At 40.6% G+C, this 16,055-nt stretch overlaps 1 protein-coding gene across 3 annotated transcripts in view; it reads left to right on the top strand.

The window, feature by feature from the left end:
* ccdc88c (coiled-coil domain containing 88C) overlaps window positions 1–15,905 on the top strand; it is a 51,328-nt gene extending 35,423 nt beyond the window's left edge. For 2 of the 3 annotated variants that reach the window (XM_044046770.1, XM_044046771.1), the window contains exons 23-31: window positions 248–434; window positions 586–731; window positions 1,192–1,281; window positions 1,410–1,714; window positions 7,862–7,951; window positions 8,889–8,999; window positions 9,093–9,230; window positions 9,712–9,950; window positions 12,806–15,905. In XM_044046770.1, the coding sequence (XP_043902705.1) occupies window positions 248–434; window positions 586–731; window positions 1,192–1,281; window positions 1,410–1,714; window positions 7,862–7,951; window positions 8,889–8,999; window positions 9,093–9,230; window positions 9,712–9,950; window positions 12,806–13,579 (2,080 nt within the window). In that variant the 3' untranslated portion in view covers window positions 13,580–15,905. Of the gene's footprint in view, window positions 1–247; window positions 435–585; window positions 732–1,191; window positions 1,282–1,409; window positions 1,715–5,945; window positions 6,400–7,861; window positions 7,952–8,888; window positions 9,000–9,092; window positions 9,231–9,711; window positions 9,951–12,805 lie in introns of those variants that run through there. The other variant, XM_044046772.1, reaches the window with a different exon arrangement.
* The last annotated feature ends 150 nt before the right edge of the window (window positions 15,906–16,055 follow it).

Consider the following 16,055-nt stretch of genomic DNA (forward strand, 5'->3'; position numbering starts at 1 on the left):
GTGACATATTATCAACATTTTGCCAATTTTTCTCTCTATTAGACAGCCTTACACTGCTGGAAACTATATAGATATAAGTCACATTGACATGCCAAGGTGTAGTGTGGCCACATCATGGCTGAAGTCAGATAAAGAACCCTGGAGAACAGTTGAATGCTGATTTTAACCCTGCTTGAACCGATCACTAGATCACTGATGTCTCTCCATTCTGTTTCACTTTCCCCTCTTCTGTCCCCCCCCTTCACAGACTGACAGAGAGCCAATCACAGCACTCAGACAAGAATGAAGGACTTCAGCAGCGCATAAATGAACTCAAGAGCTCATTAAGCTCCACCCAGCTGGAAGTGAGTCAATGGATGGCACGATATGATTCACTAATGGAACAACATCAGGGCCTGGATCTAACGATGACCAAACTAGACAACCACTGTGAGGTAAACGGGACATTTCATTTTAATTTACTTTTTAATTTTGTGAAAAACAAAAAATGTATAGTTCTGGTACTAAAACTCTGGACTTTAAATATTTCTTGACCACTATTTGTGTCTTATGTTTGTGTCTATATATATGTGTGTGTGTGTGTAGCTGCTGAGTCGACTGAAAGGGAACCTGGAAGAGGAGAACCACCACCTCTTGAGTCAAATCAATCTGCTGAGTCAGCAGAACCACACTATGCTGGAGAAGACCATGGAGAGCAAAGAGCGATATCACCAGGAACAGAAACTATACATGTAACTGAACATGACACAATCACATCATGTATTACCTTGCACTTCCATATAACTAATTGATTTCAGAATTTCAGATGGAAGGTGACTGGTGCTGCACCTGCATCAGATTTACTTCTCTATTATATGTTGTTTTTCATTGTTTTTCACCATAAAACATTTCTGACATTTTCCCTACCTACGAGTTCCGTGCCTGTTAAAACCTTAGAAACACACCTGACATGTCAAATACAGAAAGTTCAACATATTTAAGGATGCCGAGCTGTGTGTATGCCTTGCTTGGCACCGTGAAACACCAGTGCAGACCGCTGACAATACATGATTTCAGAGCATGACTGTGTTGTTGACCCGTTCTTTTAAAGGGCCATGAGGAAGTGAACGCATACTATGTAAAATATTTAAGCAAGAAAGGTTTAGAAAGCTAGAATAACTTAAAATATTTTTCTCTCTACCCGTCAATCAGTGACAAGCTGAATTCTCTTCGTCGGCAAAAGGAGAAACTCGAGGAGAAGATTATGGACCAGTACAAGTTCTACGACCCTACACCTAAAAAGTAATAGTCACACCATTCGCTACTCATGTAGTTTACAATTAGAACAATTATAAACATTACCTTAACCAAGATAAGTTTGATGATACAGTATATCAGATATAATTGTTGTTGATGCTGTGTGTTGTCAGGAGGAGTCAGTGGACGGCCAAAGCTTTTGCCAAACTCATTAAACCCCGAAAGGAGAGCTGCAGAGAGAGAGGAGGCGACCGGGACAGGGAAGTGGGCAAAGAGAAGGAGCGATCAAAGAGTGCCCCGGATATCCCACTGCCGGCCCTACCCCAGCTCCTCCCCCCAGAGACACCGCCCCCTCTCCCCCAGCGGACAGGGTGTGACTCACAAAATGGTGGCCATGCTCACAGTAACCTTAGCAACCACAGCACCAGCCCCAGCCTGGGTCCCAAGAGTCCAGCACCACTGACGCCAATCAGCCGAGGTAAACACACTGTGTACACACATATAATGTAACACACACAGAATAATTACTGAATATCAAGACAAGATCAAGACAAAACCTTCTCATAGGTTATAATGTGATGAAATGGAAGCAGTATTGGAGTAATACCACCCTATCAATGTCCTTTTCCAGCTTGAAATTTGTCCTCTCTTATGTCCCACACACATGCTCCATTGTTATTATCCTGCTATTATTATTGATTACTGTACAAATAAGATCTACTACAAAAATTATTATCATACTACTACCAAATTATTACTGTGTTACCACATTGATTCATATATTAGGGTAAAGCTGCTGATGGATGAGTTGCACTTCCATGGTTTGCCTACATAGGGCACTGTTGGTCATCATATTGCTGACTGGATGTCTGACAGTAACTTTAATACTTATTATGAATATTATGATATTTCTAATTGTTATTTTGTCCCCAAAATAGGATTTTTTTTTCCTGATATTTAGTCCTATTAAGTTAACTTAAACAATAATTGAATAATGACGCCTATCCCAAGCAAGAACCTCAAACAGCTGAACTTGTTGGAAAAAAATGTAACTGTCCCTTTAACAACAAAGTAAGTATCAATCCCTTAATGGACCTCCAGATCGAGTGGAAACAAATGCAAGTCCAACAGTCAATGCCTTGGCTTTGTATGAATACAGTGATGTGACAGAGTTAATAAAATAACAACAGAATAGAGGCTTTCAGCCTGATCAAGTTTTAGCTTTTCTTGGTTCATCATAAATTCTAGACATCACTGTGTGCCACATTTTTAGCTCAGGATGATCCGTCAAGATGAGCGGGCTGGACGCTGGCAGCCTTTTAGAATAACTGACCAGCAAGAATTCCTCTCACACTGCTGATATTGCCTCGCAGCAATAGGCATTTATTTTTATCTCACTTAGGTCAAGGATTGCAAAATTCCAGCGAGAACACAATAATATTTGGTTTACATGATCTGATTACCCTGAAACTCTGTTCTGTGCATCATATAGACTGAAATAAACTGTTCCAGAATGTCTATTAATTCATTTTACTACATTTTCTGGCAAATTAAAGCATGCTCACCTTAAAATACAGTGCCTATCATAAGGATTCACCCCCTTGGATGTTTTACACTTTTATAGCTTTCATAAATCAATCGTGGTCATTAAAAGTTGGCTTTTTTTGAATAATTATGCATTATGCATTGCACAATTTTGTTTCATTAACATTACTTTATAGAAATCTGTTTTCACTTTGACATTAAAGAGTTTTTTCCAATAAATGTGTGAAAAAAGATTGATCATGAATGATTTATGAAAGCAATAAAAGTGTAAAACATTCAAGGGGGTGAATACTTATGATAGGCACTGTATCTATACGTTAAGTAGCTTTTCTGTGCCTCAGGATTATATTAGACAAACATGTTGTGGATGATAAATACGTTGTTTTCTTTCTTTCATGGGTCACATCAGTGCTTCCCAAGCCGTTTCCGCAGGGCTCTCCTCGGGCACATTTTAAAAACCTTCCAACCCTTTCATGTCCACACTCTCTCTCTCTGTCATGTTTAATAGTATTGCATGACAGAGGAAAAAATAGCTTGCTTCAACTATCGTGGAAGTTATTATATGTGAAGACACACAACTGTGGTTTCCATTCAGCGCTCACTTCCGCAGGTCTGTGTGTACAGTATGTGTGTGTTTGTGAGTGAGTGAAACTGTCAAATAGCAGACTTTCTTCCACTTTTTTCAAAGCAAATACAGAAAAAGAGACCTTGTTTTTCAGGTTCTTTTTCTTTTCTAGATATGTGTGTGTGAGTTGTGGTACTGAAAGAGAGCTACAAAGAGCGAGAGATACTGACTCATGGAGTATACATGCCTGTATGTCTACACTGTAAATTGTCAGTGATACATTTATTAGTTAATTCATTGGGGGGAATTTGCAGAACAATACAACATGATTGAAAAATGAGTGCTCAAACTAACACTCTTCTCAATGCCGTTAACCGTAGGATTGGTGCACTCTAAACTGTCAAGTCAAGTCAATTTTATTTGTATAGCCCAACATCACAAACACAGTTTGCCTCGAAGGGCTTTACAGTGTGTACAGCCAGTGACGGCCTCTATCCTCAGACCCGCTCATGTATGGAAAATAAAAACCTCAGGAAGAGCCACAGATCACTCTCCCAGGAAGGACAGACGTGCAGTAGATGTCACATTTACAAAGAATGGAAACATAGAAAATACAGAAATGTAAAATGTAGACGATAGCAAGAATTCTAACGGAAGCTAATAGAAGAGACCAGACACCTGGTATTAATATTAATATCAATATTAGTATTGATGAAGATGACATGAACTCAGCTGTGAAGGTTATTATTATTGCTGCTGTTACCATTGGTTATGTATTATGTAATGTCGTGCAGAGAAGCGTGTACATGTGCTGTATATCTACGATCCAGGTGGTGTTGACAGGTTACAAGTAGCCATTTTCTGACAAAGGTTTTACACGCACAAAAAGGCTGGGATCACTGTTCATAGGAGCTTCCTAACCTACTGCACACTTTTCATCATTCTCTCCTGGTAATAGAACTGATGCATGGTCCTAACTGTTTTCATTTCATTTTTTTTCTCTAATTAATGTTGGGTACAATTTTACTCATGGCTCAGCTCAAATCACTCCAAGTTCAACAAGTGGCTTTTGAAAGTCAGTTCACTCACTGTCACCGGGAAGTCCTTTTGGAAAATGAGTTGAAATATCAACAATAAAACATTCCAATGGCTCGTCCATACCACGACGGTACCGCTACCTATAATGAGTTGGCAGTCGAGGTTCACCTGGATAAAATGAATGCAGTCCTGCAATAATTCACAATTATATAATGTTATTCTGACGGGAGTTTGTATTATTTGCCCACCCTGTGTGTATCAGTCAGGTGAAGAAGAACCACCGCTCTGTATAGTGTAATGTAGTTGAATCGACACACTGATCTGCACATTATAATCTTCATCCATTCAGACCAGGGGTGGGAATCTCTAGGTAAGGCCCACAGTTTGGTTTGATTCAATTACAATTCAATTACTATTACTGCTGTATCACATTTTACATTGAAAACAGGGGGCATTTAATTATCCATAATTTAATAATCACATGTATTGGCTTTTATTCTCTGTTAAACAAGTGCAACAACATACTCCTAAGGAAACCAGGCAAAGAAAAAACACATCTGGCAGCTTTTTAATACAGAATCAACTATTATCAATTCATTTATTATCAATCTATTACCCTGTTACTATTTTGATGATTGATTGATCAGGTTTTTTTTAGCTTCTTGAATGTGAATATTTTTCTGGTTTCTTTGCTCCATATAACAGATCCTGAAAACTTGATTGACATTTGAGAACATCATCATTTTGGGGTTTTGAACACTTTTTTGAACATTTTATTGACCAAATATGGTGTGGGGAATGTGGGTTCCCCTTTCAGAGGGATTTTCTTTTTCCATTTATACTTAATTCATCTACAAAAAAAAAACTGTCAAGAAAAAACAAAATGATTGGTTGTGACCATAAAACTGCACTCTCCTCCAGCTGATTTTATTGGAAAATGTTGATCAGTGTTTACCAAACCTGGAAAGGATGACCATCTCAAATGTTTTGTTATTCAGTTTTAGTGAGTTCTTTGTCATATGGAGCAAAGAAAACAGAACATATTCACATTTAAGAAGCTGGAAGATCAGATACCTTGTTTTGAATTATTTAAAAAGAAAAAAATCCATTATCGGGGCAATGGTAGCTCGTAGGTTTCCGGCTCTGCTAGTGTTCATACAGATGTGTCCTTGGACAAGACACCCAACAGCTGTGCTGGCAGCGTATGAATGATGAGTGACAGAAAAATGCGCTGCACATAAATGCGCATGAATGAAAGTATGAGTGAATGGGTGAATCAAATTATCAAAATCGTTGACTTAATAACATCTGTTCCTAATAAACTGCCAACGCATATTAAAGTTATCCCTACAGTTTTGGTGTGCTCACCATGCTTTGTTTGAACTTGGTGTGATTTGAGGTCAGACTAGAGTGTAATGCATGTTGATATTAGAGCCAGAATTCCATGTTTCCATGTTTGGTTCTAATGGGGTTTCTCTTTGCATGTCAATCACATACGTCTCACTGTCATTACTCTCTCTACATCTCTCCATATCTCTGTCCCACTTCCTCTGCCACACAGCTCCTCCTCCCCCCGGCCCCAAACGCTTCTTCTTCCGCCGCAGTAAAAGTCAAGACAAACTTCTGCCCTCCCCCGCATCCCCCACCTCTCCCACCTCCTCCTCTTCCTCCCCCTCCTCTGCTTCCACCTCTCGTCTCTCCTTCTCTCTCAACAGACGGCTGCGTTTCTGGTCTTCCACTGAGATCACAGGCGACGTCATCACTAGCCAGTCAATGTCATCCAATGGAGTGTTCTAATATCTTCTTCCCCTCGTCATCATTTTAACCAACACACCGCCACCCCCACTGTCACTCATGCCACCCCACCCCCAATTAATTGACACACAAATGCACTTTTATCACTGATGCATCGTCCTCATAGACACTAACATATGTGGACACTGCACTCTCTCCTCGAGTCAAGTGACCACATAAAACACAAACAGGCACATGTTGCTGTTGTGAGCCAGCCAGTATGACTAGTAAGTAATGTGTGTACATAATGATTTGTGCGTGTGTGTGTGCGCGTGTACACAGGCTTCTGTTTCCAAGCATACCGTACCAGACTTGCCTTGCCGATTTCAGCTCTTAATGTCTGTATAAATAACATTTTACAGTGACTTAGTGTGTCTTTGTGTGTGTGTGTGTCCTGTCCTAAATGTTTTAAACCTTGTGTGCATCAGTGAGAATGAATGGCTGTTTTTAGACAACATGCCCCTTCAGTTTCTCCTGGTCCCCGAGTTGCTTGAAGATAAATCTGTCTCTTTTTTTTCTTTTTTACAAAGCTTTGCTGAAAGGCTTTTTTCTCCTCAGCTCTCCATTGTCTGTTCACCAAAGCAACCAATCTGTGACTGCACACCTTTTACCTGTTGAGTCCTGCTTTGTCTCTCTCTCTGCTGCTTTTATCCTTCCTGATCATCAAATACGACATTTAACGTCGCCACAAACCCATGAGTTGTTATTGTTGTTATGCTGTTTTGCTTTGTCACAGAACACATTTCCTTCAAACAATGTTTTATGATTGTCTCGTCCCTGTTCTCCCTCTTGTAAAGCAGTTTAAATAGTTAAGAGATGAAGTCGTAAGCAAAGTGAATCACAGAAACTATCTAACTTTCAAAGTTAATGTTTTTCCACACCAAATTCTTCTTACTCCAAACTCGTCACCTCTGATTAGCAGGAAAACAGCAGAGGAAACACAATGAAGACATTTCAAAGCAAAAACCGCTGATGTCTCTTATCAACGTCGGCCGTATTTGACTCATTTGTTATCACAGTGTCTCAGCATAGCTCATTAGGCCCTAACATAAAGCAGGAAACACAGCATTTCCAAAGAAACAGGACATTGTTAGAGACAATGTCCATCATATTCTTTAAAACTGGGGTCTCAAATGAAAATGACCACTGAGACAGTTTTCAGGTTTCATTTTAATGTGTAGATGCCACAAGGCAGGAGTTTTGAGCGTCATCTCATCATGTGAAAATTAACATTGTAATGTGAAAGGAATCCAGTTACACCGTTTACATTTTTTTCTTTGTTGCTAGAAACACTCCTGGACCTTCACCCAGATTAAAGTGTGTTGTTGGTGTAATGGCTCGTTCAGAAGCAGGGTCTCTTGTTAATGGCTTTGCCCTTTCTGCTCAGCACATCTATGCTCACACCTTCACTGGCTCGGTATTTTGATGACATACTATTGAACAGACTAAGAGCAATTAGAGAGAAACTCAAAAAAAAAAATCTTGTATAACTCAGATTTTACTGTGCCTAAAGCAGTGAATGGATTCTTAATGCTTTGCTTTGTTGTCGTCTGCTGCACCAATAAGAATTCACACATTGAGTCAAACCCTGCCCCTGTGTCCTGTCCAGCTTCCTGTGGTTGCGTATATATTGGTTTCACAAGTGCAGAGTTGTTTTTTTACCGCATTCTTTCTGGTTTGCAGGTTTGACTGACAGGAACCTGGGAGTTTATCGTAACAGTACTCCAGGTGGCAGCAGTGAGAGCGTCAATGGAGAGGATGGACATGTACAAGGTAATTAATACATTGATTAACATTCACAATTATAAATAATCTTTTGCTGCAGTTAAATAGGTTTACAGTAAAACCTTTTTTAAACAAGGTTTGCTTTTAGGTTAGCCATCAGGACTGTTTTCGTTTTATTATCAAAATATGTTGTTTAGGTCAAGTAAGTGTGGTGATGAATGAATGAAAAGTGGAAACGGACAAACTGCCCCATCATTTTTCATTTCTCATTAAATTCATGCATGAAATTAGTAAAGCTTTTGTGTGAAGGCATGTTGTTCTGAAGGGTTCATCAATAAGTTTTCTGTAATAAAGGCTCCTGTGAGTGCAGGACACTAGAGCTAAAACGATGAATCGATTATTAATCGATTACTAAATTAATCGACAACTATTTTGATAATTGAATAATTGGTTTGAAGCTTTTTTCATGATTAAAACAAGATTTTTGATTGTTTAAGCTATACTAATTTCATGTATGTTTAAGCTTCTTAAATGTGAATATTTTCTTAATTTCTTTGCTCTGGATAACAAAGAAATCATTAAAAGTCAATCAGTTTGGTTTGTGGACAAAACAAGACATTTGAGAACATCATCATTTCCACCTTTTTAAGGTTTACTGATATTCTGAACAAACGATTAATCCATTCTGAAAATAATCGTTAGTTGCAGCTCTACAGGACACGCACACAAAAACAGGTGATTCAAATCAGCCAATTTAATATTTTTTTCCGTCCCTTTGCAGACTGATCATTAATGCGTTCAACAGGCCGCATACACACACTATCAGCATCTGTGACAGTGGTCATTGTGGTGTTTAAAAACTACCGAGCATCACTGATACACCTCAAGAAGCAGACAGATTCTAAAACATTCTTGTTTTAAATGAACTACTCGGATCACTTTGTAATTCTTCTAGCAGAATAAAGTCTTGTCTCTTTATTCGCAGGTCAAATCCACAAAGTTCTTAGCTCAACTCCAAACCATCTGCCACCCTCACTGGGCCAAACCAATAGTTCTAGCTCCAGAGTGGGACCAGGCCTGAGCCGCAGGCCGAGAGGTAGACCAGCTTAACATCACTTTATATATAACACCTATATAACAATCAGCTGGTGCATTTGAAAAGGGTTTTGAACTTTTTTTTTTTTTTCAGGTGTGTTACTCGATGAGGACTCTTGCCACAATACCTCTGACTCAGTGTTTGGTCACCATGGCAACGTGGGGGGTAGGCCAGGATCAGCAGACTTCAGCCACAACACGTCCAGCTCCAACTCCCCTGTCAATTTCAGAGGTATATCTAAATATTGTTTTCAGTGAAATGTTTAATACATACAGTAGAACCCAAACTTTTATTTAACTCTTTTACAGACTGAGCAAAGTCCAATTCCAAATTAAATCTGTTTGATAGCAAAAACTGACATTATTTAAATAATAAATACAAGTGGTGTAATATTACTGACCAGAGACTTTTAGTATGCAGAGTTTAAAAGTCGACATATTTCTATAACAGCTCAGAACTGGCTCTCAAGAGAGATTGTTTTTTTTTTTTACATAAATACCTTCACATGTACTGAACAATGCTTTAGCGGAGACAGGAAGGCGTTAAGTATTGAGCTGGTTGCAATATCTAACTTCACCTCTAGATGCCACTAAAACCTGCGCACTTAATCTCTCTGACTGATAACGCTGAGTCCCAAGTGAGTGGGTTTAACCTTGGTGTAACTAGTTGGTGTCCAGATGCAATTAGTAACTAATCATTCTGTCCGGTTTAGACTCAGTCGATTGTCAGCCACGCTCAGCCAGTCTGTCCAGCGATGACATCATGGGTCTCAGCCGATCGCAGCTGACTCTGTCACGTAGCTCCACCCTCCCATACGACCAGACGCCCCAGAGGGCCCAGCCTCAGCGGGGAGGCGGAGTCAAGACCAAGACTCGCTCATCTTCACCTGGGAGTCAGATGGTGACACTGGAAGAGTTTCTACAAGAGAGCAACGTACAGTCCCCTCCTATGGTAAGAAGTCTGTGTGTGTGTCTGTGCTTATATTTGCAGCTTAGTGAGGACCAAAAAGCATATAATCCACAGGGAGTGAGGACATTTTGGCTCATTTGGGGGTTATGACATGGTTTTAGGGTTAGGTTAGAATTGGGTTTAGATTAGGGTTTGGTATTTAGTTGTGAGGGTTAAGGTTAGACTAAGGGACTAGAGAATGCATTATGTCTGTGAGGGTTATGTCTCAAATGATGCGCCAACGTGTGTGTGTGTGTGCACTTATAAACGATAGGAAGCGAGGCCATTTTGGGAAAGTGAGGACAGTTTGGCTGGTCCCCACTCTTTATCGAGGGGGCTGCATGTGGCCCACAGGCCGCCAGTTTGACACCTCTGTTTTGTTAGGATTACAATTAGGTTTATGTTAGAGTTAAGTAGAGTAATTAGTTGTGTTAGTTAAGGGGCAAGGAAATGCATTATGTCCATTAGTGTCCTCACTAAAGTAGTAGAAGTGTGTGTGTGAGAGAATATAAACTACATAATTTGTGTTTGTTGGAAAGAGTTGGCGAGCCCTCAGGGTAACAACTGCAACAAAATCTAATTTGAGTTGGAAGTCAGCCGCTAAATGGAACCAAATTGGATGTATGTGTTAGAGCTACTGTATTTCCCCAAAAACTGTCCGCTTTGAATCGTGTCTCAGAAAGAGAGGTGGCATAAAGATAGAGAAAGACTTTTACATTAATCTGGAAACAGTGATGTCACTTACAACAATTTAATATAATAATGAAATAATATATACATTCCAATTCACTGGTTTATCTTTCAGTAAAAGTGATGCAAGACAGTTTGTGTTATTGCTGCCTTTCATATGTATCACTACAGATCAGATCAGGTCATGTGGTCCATGAATAAACATTCAGAGTTACTTGTCCAATCTTTAAAACTTGCTTTTTTAACCTCTGTCCACAAATCAGCTGTTAATTCAGCCTGTCATCCACATGTGCGCTGACTGAGTGTGTGTGTGTGTGTGTGTGAATGTTACATGAAGTCAGTGAACAACATTCATTATCAGAGGATTAAGTCCAGACAGGTGCATTATTTCACTCCGGTCATAATTCTTACTGATGGTCCTACAGAAAGGGAGAGGCCATTTAAGTTGTACTCGATACAACACATGCTCCCACATGATTATTAAACACAGACTGAGTAACGTTGACATTTAGTCAACAGAATGAATGAATGTGATTAAATAATGCGCTCCACCTTTACATCAAAGCTTTTTGTGTCAAAGCAACATAAATTTTATTGAAGGCCGGATATGCACAAGTTCATTCATTTGTAAGGATGAATCTCTTAAGTCACAAAGTAGAAAGACTTATTTCATTGAATTAGTAAAATATTGATATGAAAATAGATAGTGTATAATGTATTTAATAAAAACACGGCCATTCATTCACTCAACATAAAGAGTCCACACAATAAGGTGATTGTCGTGAAATGTTTATTCCATTAAATATAAAAAATATTTCATTTAAGTGACTTTTCTCATCAACACATAATTCCAGTGATTTAAGCACCTGTGTCAATTCAGTGATTTCACATCTTCATGATTTATAATAATCTTGTCTTTAACTTTAAATTTTCACTTGAAATATGCAACGATCTGCAATGCGATACAATCATCTATAACTTACTCAAATGGAAGGTGAAGTGATTTACAATCCTTTTTAAAAGTTTAAAGCAATTATTTTTACAATTGTGAATTTAATCAAAATAGGATTAAACTAAATGTTCCTATTTCTTGCCTAGTCATAATGAGAGGGAAATCCAGCTCACTGTGCATTCAAATGGTTTTAGTGACAGATGCTGATTTATTGTGGTTATTGAGGTACAGGTTTACTGGGATATGGCTCTTGGGAACAACATGTCACAGGTGATACTGGAGGTTCTGTTGTTTGTTGTTTTTTTTTTCAGCTGATAAAATTCTGCTCCTTTTATTTCTGAAAGCACACTTTTGGTGATTATGGGCCTAAGAGCTCAGTTATTACTCCGTCTGTCTGCAGCAAATATTTACAAAATGTCTTTGGCTTACTCAAAAGTGGCTTCACAGACTTCTAACATTGATTTTTGTGATGAGATTTTTCCCTCTCATGACTCAACCCAAATAGACTGTGTTTATACAAGCAGCAGAGCTCAGCGCAGCAGTGTGTCACTGTCACCGTCAGCTACACCTTCCTGCATGTTCTCTGCAGTCATACGGGGGCTTTGCTTTGACGCTCTGCCCTGCAGATGTTCACTTTTATCAGAAGTTTCTCTTAGCCTTCAAGACCTTGACTCTTCACTGTCTCACTTCCCTACAATTAACATGTGATTTATGTCTTTTTCTATTTATTTAAAACCTTATTTCATGCATGTACAGAGCTGTGATGACTTATCTTTATCTCTACCTGTGTCAGACTAGTTCACACATCAGTTAGTCTTCACAAACACAACTGAAGTAAGCACGCTGTGAATGTGACGTGACTTGATTCATGTTGCATTATTCATGCCATTTGTGTCATTGGATCACTTTTTTTGCTCAGCTAATGCTTGAGCTGACCAACAGCCAACAGCCTGCACACATGCAGCAGCTGTTCTCCATGTAACTCTGATACCACACCAGAAACAATCTTTGTGCCAATTTGCTTTTGAAACGTCGCATCTTGTAATTCTTTCATGGATTTGTGTTGTATGAAACTTGTGTCATCTTGTGTCTTTGTATTGACTTTGTGTGTAAACTCACTACACAACAATATTGCATCGCATTTGGTGTTGGCGTACAAAAAGTTTATGACTATCCTGACTAACTCTCTCTAAAAAAAATCTGTCTTTCTCTCTAGGTCTCTACAGGAAGCAGAGAAGACTTGATGACTGACTATTTTACCAGAAGTTCCGCCCCCTCTGCTCCCACTAATCGAGATCAGGTGACACCCACAAGCTACGTCACGCCAACTGTTCAAACATCCAACCAGCGGCCAGGCCAGAGCGTGAAGCCTTCACCGCGCCAACCCGTCGGTCAGTCCCCGTCCTCGGGCCAGAGAACCGGCCAGTCTCTGAGCCGCGCCTTCAGCTTGGCCTCAGCCGACTTGCTGCGCTCGAGCGGCCCAGACAGTTTCCGTGGAAACGAGACCGGTCCTGGCCAATCGGATGTGGTGGTTCGACGGCAAGGAGGAGGGGCTAATGTCAGAGAACGACCGCTCTCTGCTCGTCTGGCTGGTCCAAACACTCAGCTCGCGGACAGCAGCTTCCTCAACCCGCCCATTCACCACTCGTCGTCTCTCAATCTGCCGACAGAGAGATACGCAGAGCGAGAACGAGAGAGAGAGAGAGAGAGGGGGAGGGCTCCCGTGTCACGGAACGGCCCGTCCTCCTCCTCATCCTACCATCACCGTGGAGAGGTGGCCATGGTGACCCCCGTCAGAGCTGTGCCCGCCACGCAGCCCAATGAAGCCTCTGAGGTGTCGAGGGAGGGGCAGTCAGGAGACTCCTCCCACTTAAAGAAAGAAAGCGAGAGAGCGAGAAGTGGCTCCGTCGAGCGCCCAAAGAGCACGCCAGCGTCCCCCGACCCCAACAACGACCCGCAGACGGTGTGGTACGAGTACGGATGTGTCTAAAAACCTGGAGCTGTGGCCGACGAGTCCAAACTCTCATGAACACATGAATCAGTCAATGTATTTAACTTTGTTCCAATGAGGCGTCAGTCACTGGACGTCCATGGGCGTGAGCACAGCCACATTTGAAGCATGTCAGCATGAAGGACTTCAGTTGGTATTTTCTGGAACAAAATTGTAAACAAGCAGAAGCCGAGTTAACAGCAATCCATGCGGCGAAAACCGCTGATGTTGATGCTCAGTTTCATCACCATCATTGTCTCATGCTGAAACGTTCAGGAGCAGATATGCTGTACACTGTAGATGATGTTTTTTAAAGAACTTGAACACAACACTAAAGCCGCTGAGAATGCTGGAAGTCTTCAGGCTCAGTCGTTCGGCTGTTGAAGTAGCACCGTGTTCTGTGACCCAGCTAATGGCCTCAGCCCATGTGACCAAAGGAGCAGCTTTGACGATGGTGTAGCTGTTACTGGCTGAATAACAGACTAACTGTGGATGATTTCACCCGCTGGTTATTTTTTTTTATTATTTTTTAAGTCCTAATTTTACTTTCAGTTGAAATGGAGGAAGATGCTTCAGTGACCAAAGCCTGAGAATCCATGACACTTAAGCTGGAGCTGTAGTTAGCCGTCATCGAGTGTGACTGAACTGAAGTGAAGACGACCAGAAGCACCGGAGCAACTGAATGTATCGGATTTCTCCTCCATTTTCTCTCTCCACAAACACTGGAAGAAAAAATGAAAAAAAAAAGACAAGAGAGGGAGGCAGAAAATGGAGGGATTCAAGCAAAGAGTAGAGAAGCAAAGGAAGGAGAAGTGGGTGTAGAGAGATAGTGAGAGCCGGCGAGAATGAACAGAGGGATGCTGGGATGGACACAGATGAAGGGACGGATATAGAGACGCATGGATGGAGTGATGAAGGAATGAATAGATAAACAAGACAGAGGTGGAGGGGCCCCTCCCGGATAAATTACAGCCTTTCCTCCTCCATCTTTAGATTCTGTCCCAGCATGCAACACGCATGACACTTTACTGGAAATGTTGCTCTGCCCAAGCCAACACTAGTTTCTCACACACACACACATACACACACATCCAGTATATATAATGATATATACAGAAACAGGCATTGTCCCTGGGGGAATCGGTTTTTGCTTTTCTAACCGATGAACTGGACCTAATTCAAACACACACACACACACACACACACACACACTGCTGGGTAAATCACTGCTGCACGCTACACAGTTGTAGGCACCGCACGATGTAGAGCGATGGGAGACTGAACCTGAATCCAGAGCCACTGTGATCTGGTCGGGATTGCAAAGGGGCGGGAAATCCCCGGTAAAATTTCCCATGGGATTGGACACTTTGGTGTGGGAATTTTGGGAAAAAGAATTCCTTTCCATGGGAATTAATGGGAATCTTTGGAACCCTAGCTGTCATGCAATAAATAACAGTTAGTTCACAGTTTAATGAGAAGTGAATAATTAAATGACATTGTTGCACGTTGAATATTAACACACACTATGCTATATCGGGTGACCGCTACTTTGTTAGCATCTTATAACAAGTAGCAGTAGCTGAATGTGTTTTCTTTTTTTGGTAAAATAGTATACAGCTGAAAGGAGTAGTTGTCAGTTTAGCATTTGGCGCGAAGTGACTCAACGGCTACGAGCGTTAGCTTTTGTCTTCTGTCCAAATGAGTTAACATCGTCATATCAGAGTCTACATCAGCATTAAGTGACCAGATTTATGCCGTTTCACTGTAGTATTGCTACAGGTGTAAGTTTCACCTGCTGCTGCCTAGTAACAAGAAACGGTGAAAGAACACTTATGTTCAAAACCTCAATTATAGCAGAACTTAGTTTTGATAAAAGGCAGGAGAAAAAGAACATGAAATAAAGTTTATAAATGAGAAAATGACCAGATGTGTGTTTTAGAAAACTGATCCAAAACTAATGAAGACTTCTCATACGACAACAAACCATTTCTCACTATTGATTTTTGACACTTATGTAATATAACCTGAGACCTTAAAGGGACAGATAATATAAAACTGACAAAGTGTCCATGTGGTGCTGTTTTTCATTGATCCACTTCTAAGCGAACGCCTACACGCGAGGTGCCGGACGTCACTTAACTGCTCCAGAGAAACAAAAACACTTTTTAACTGAAACGTTTAATGTCACGTCTGCGTCTCATAGCTGCAAATATGACACAATTCACACCTTAACACCTGAGTATGAGTCACCTTTTTCTAGATTGATCACTTTACTTGTTCTCTAAAAGTCACCTTCCTATAAATAAAAGGTTTCTGTTGTCGTAGATGACCTGTGCTGGGGAGTTTACACATTTTCTATGGGGGCGAATGGAGAGAGAGAGAGAGAGAGAGGGAAGGAAGAGGGTGAATGAAAGTTTCCTCCTGAGATAAATGACGTTAATGAAAAAAGAATCTGAAGTTAGTGACACTGATCCAC

The sequence above is a fragment of the Solea senegalensis genome, linkage group LG16, assembly GCF_019176455.1.
Source record: "Solea senegalensis isolate Sse05_10M linkage group LG16, IFAPA_SoseM_1, whole genome shotgun sequence".
In the NCBI taxonomy this organism is placed as follows: Eukaryota; Metazoa; Chordata; class Actinopteri; order Pleuronectiformes; family Soleidae; genus Solea; species Solea senegalensis.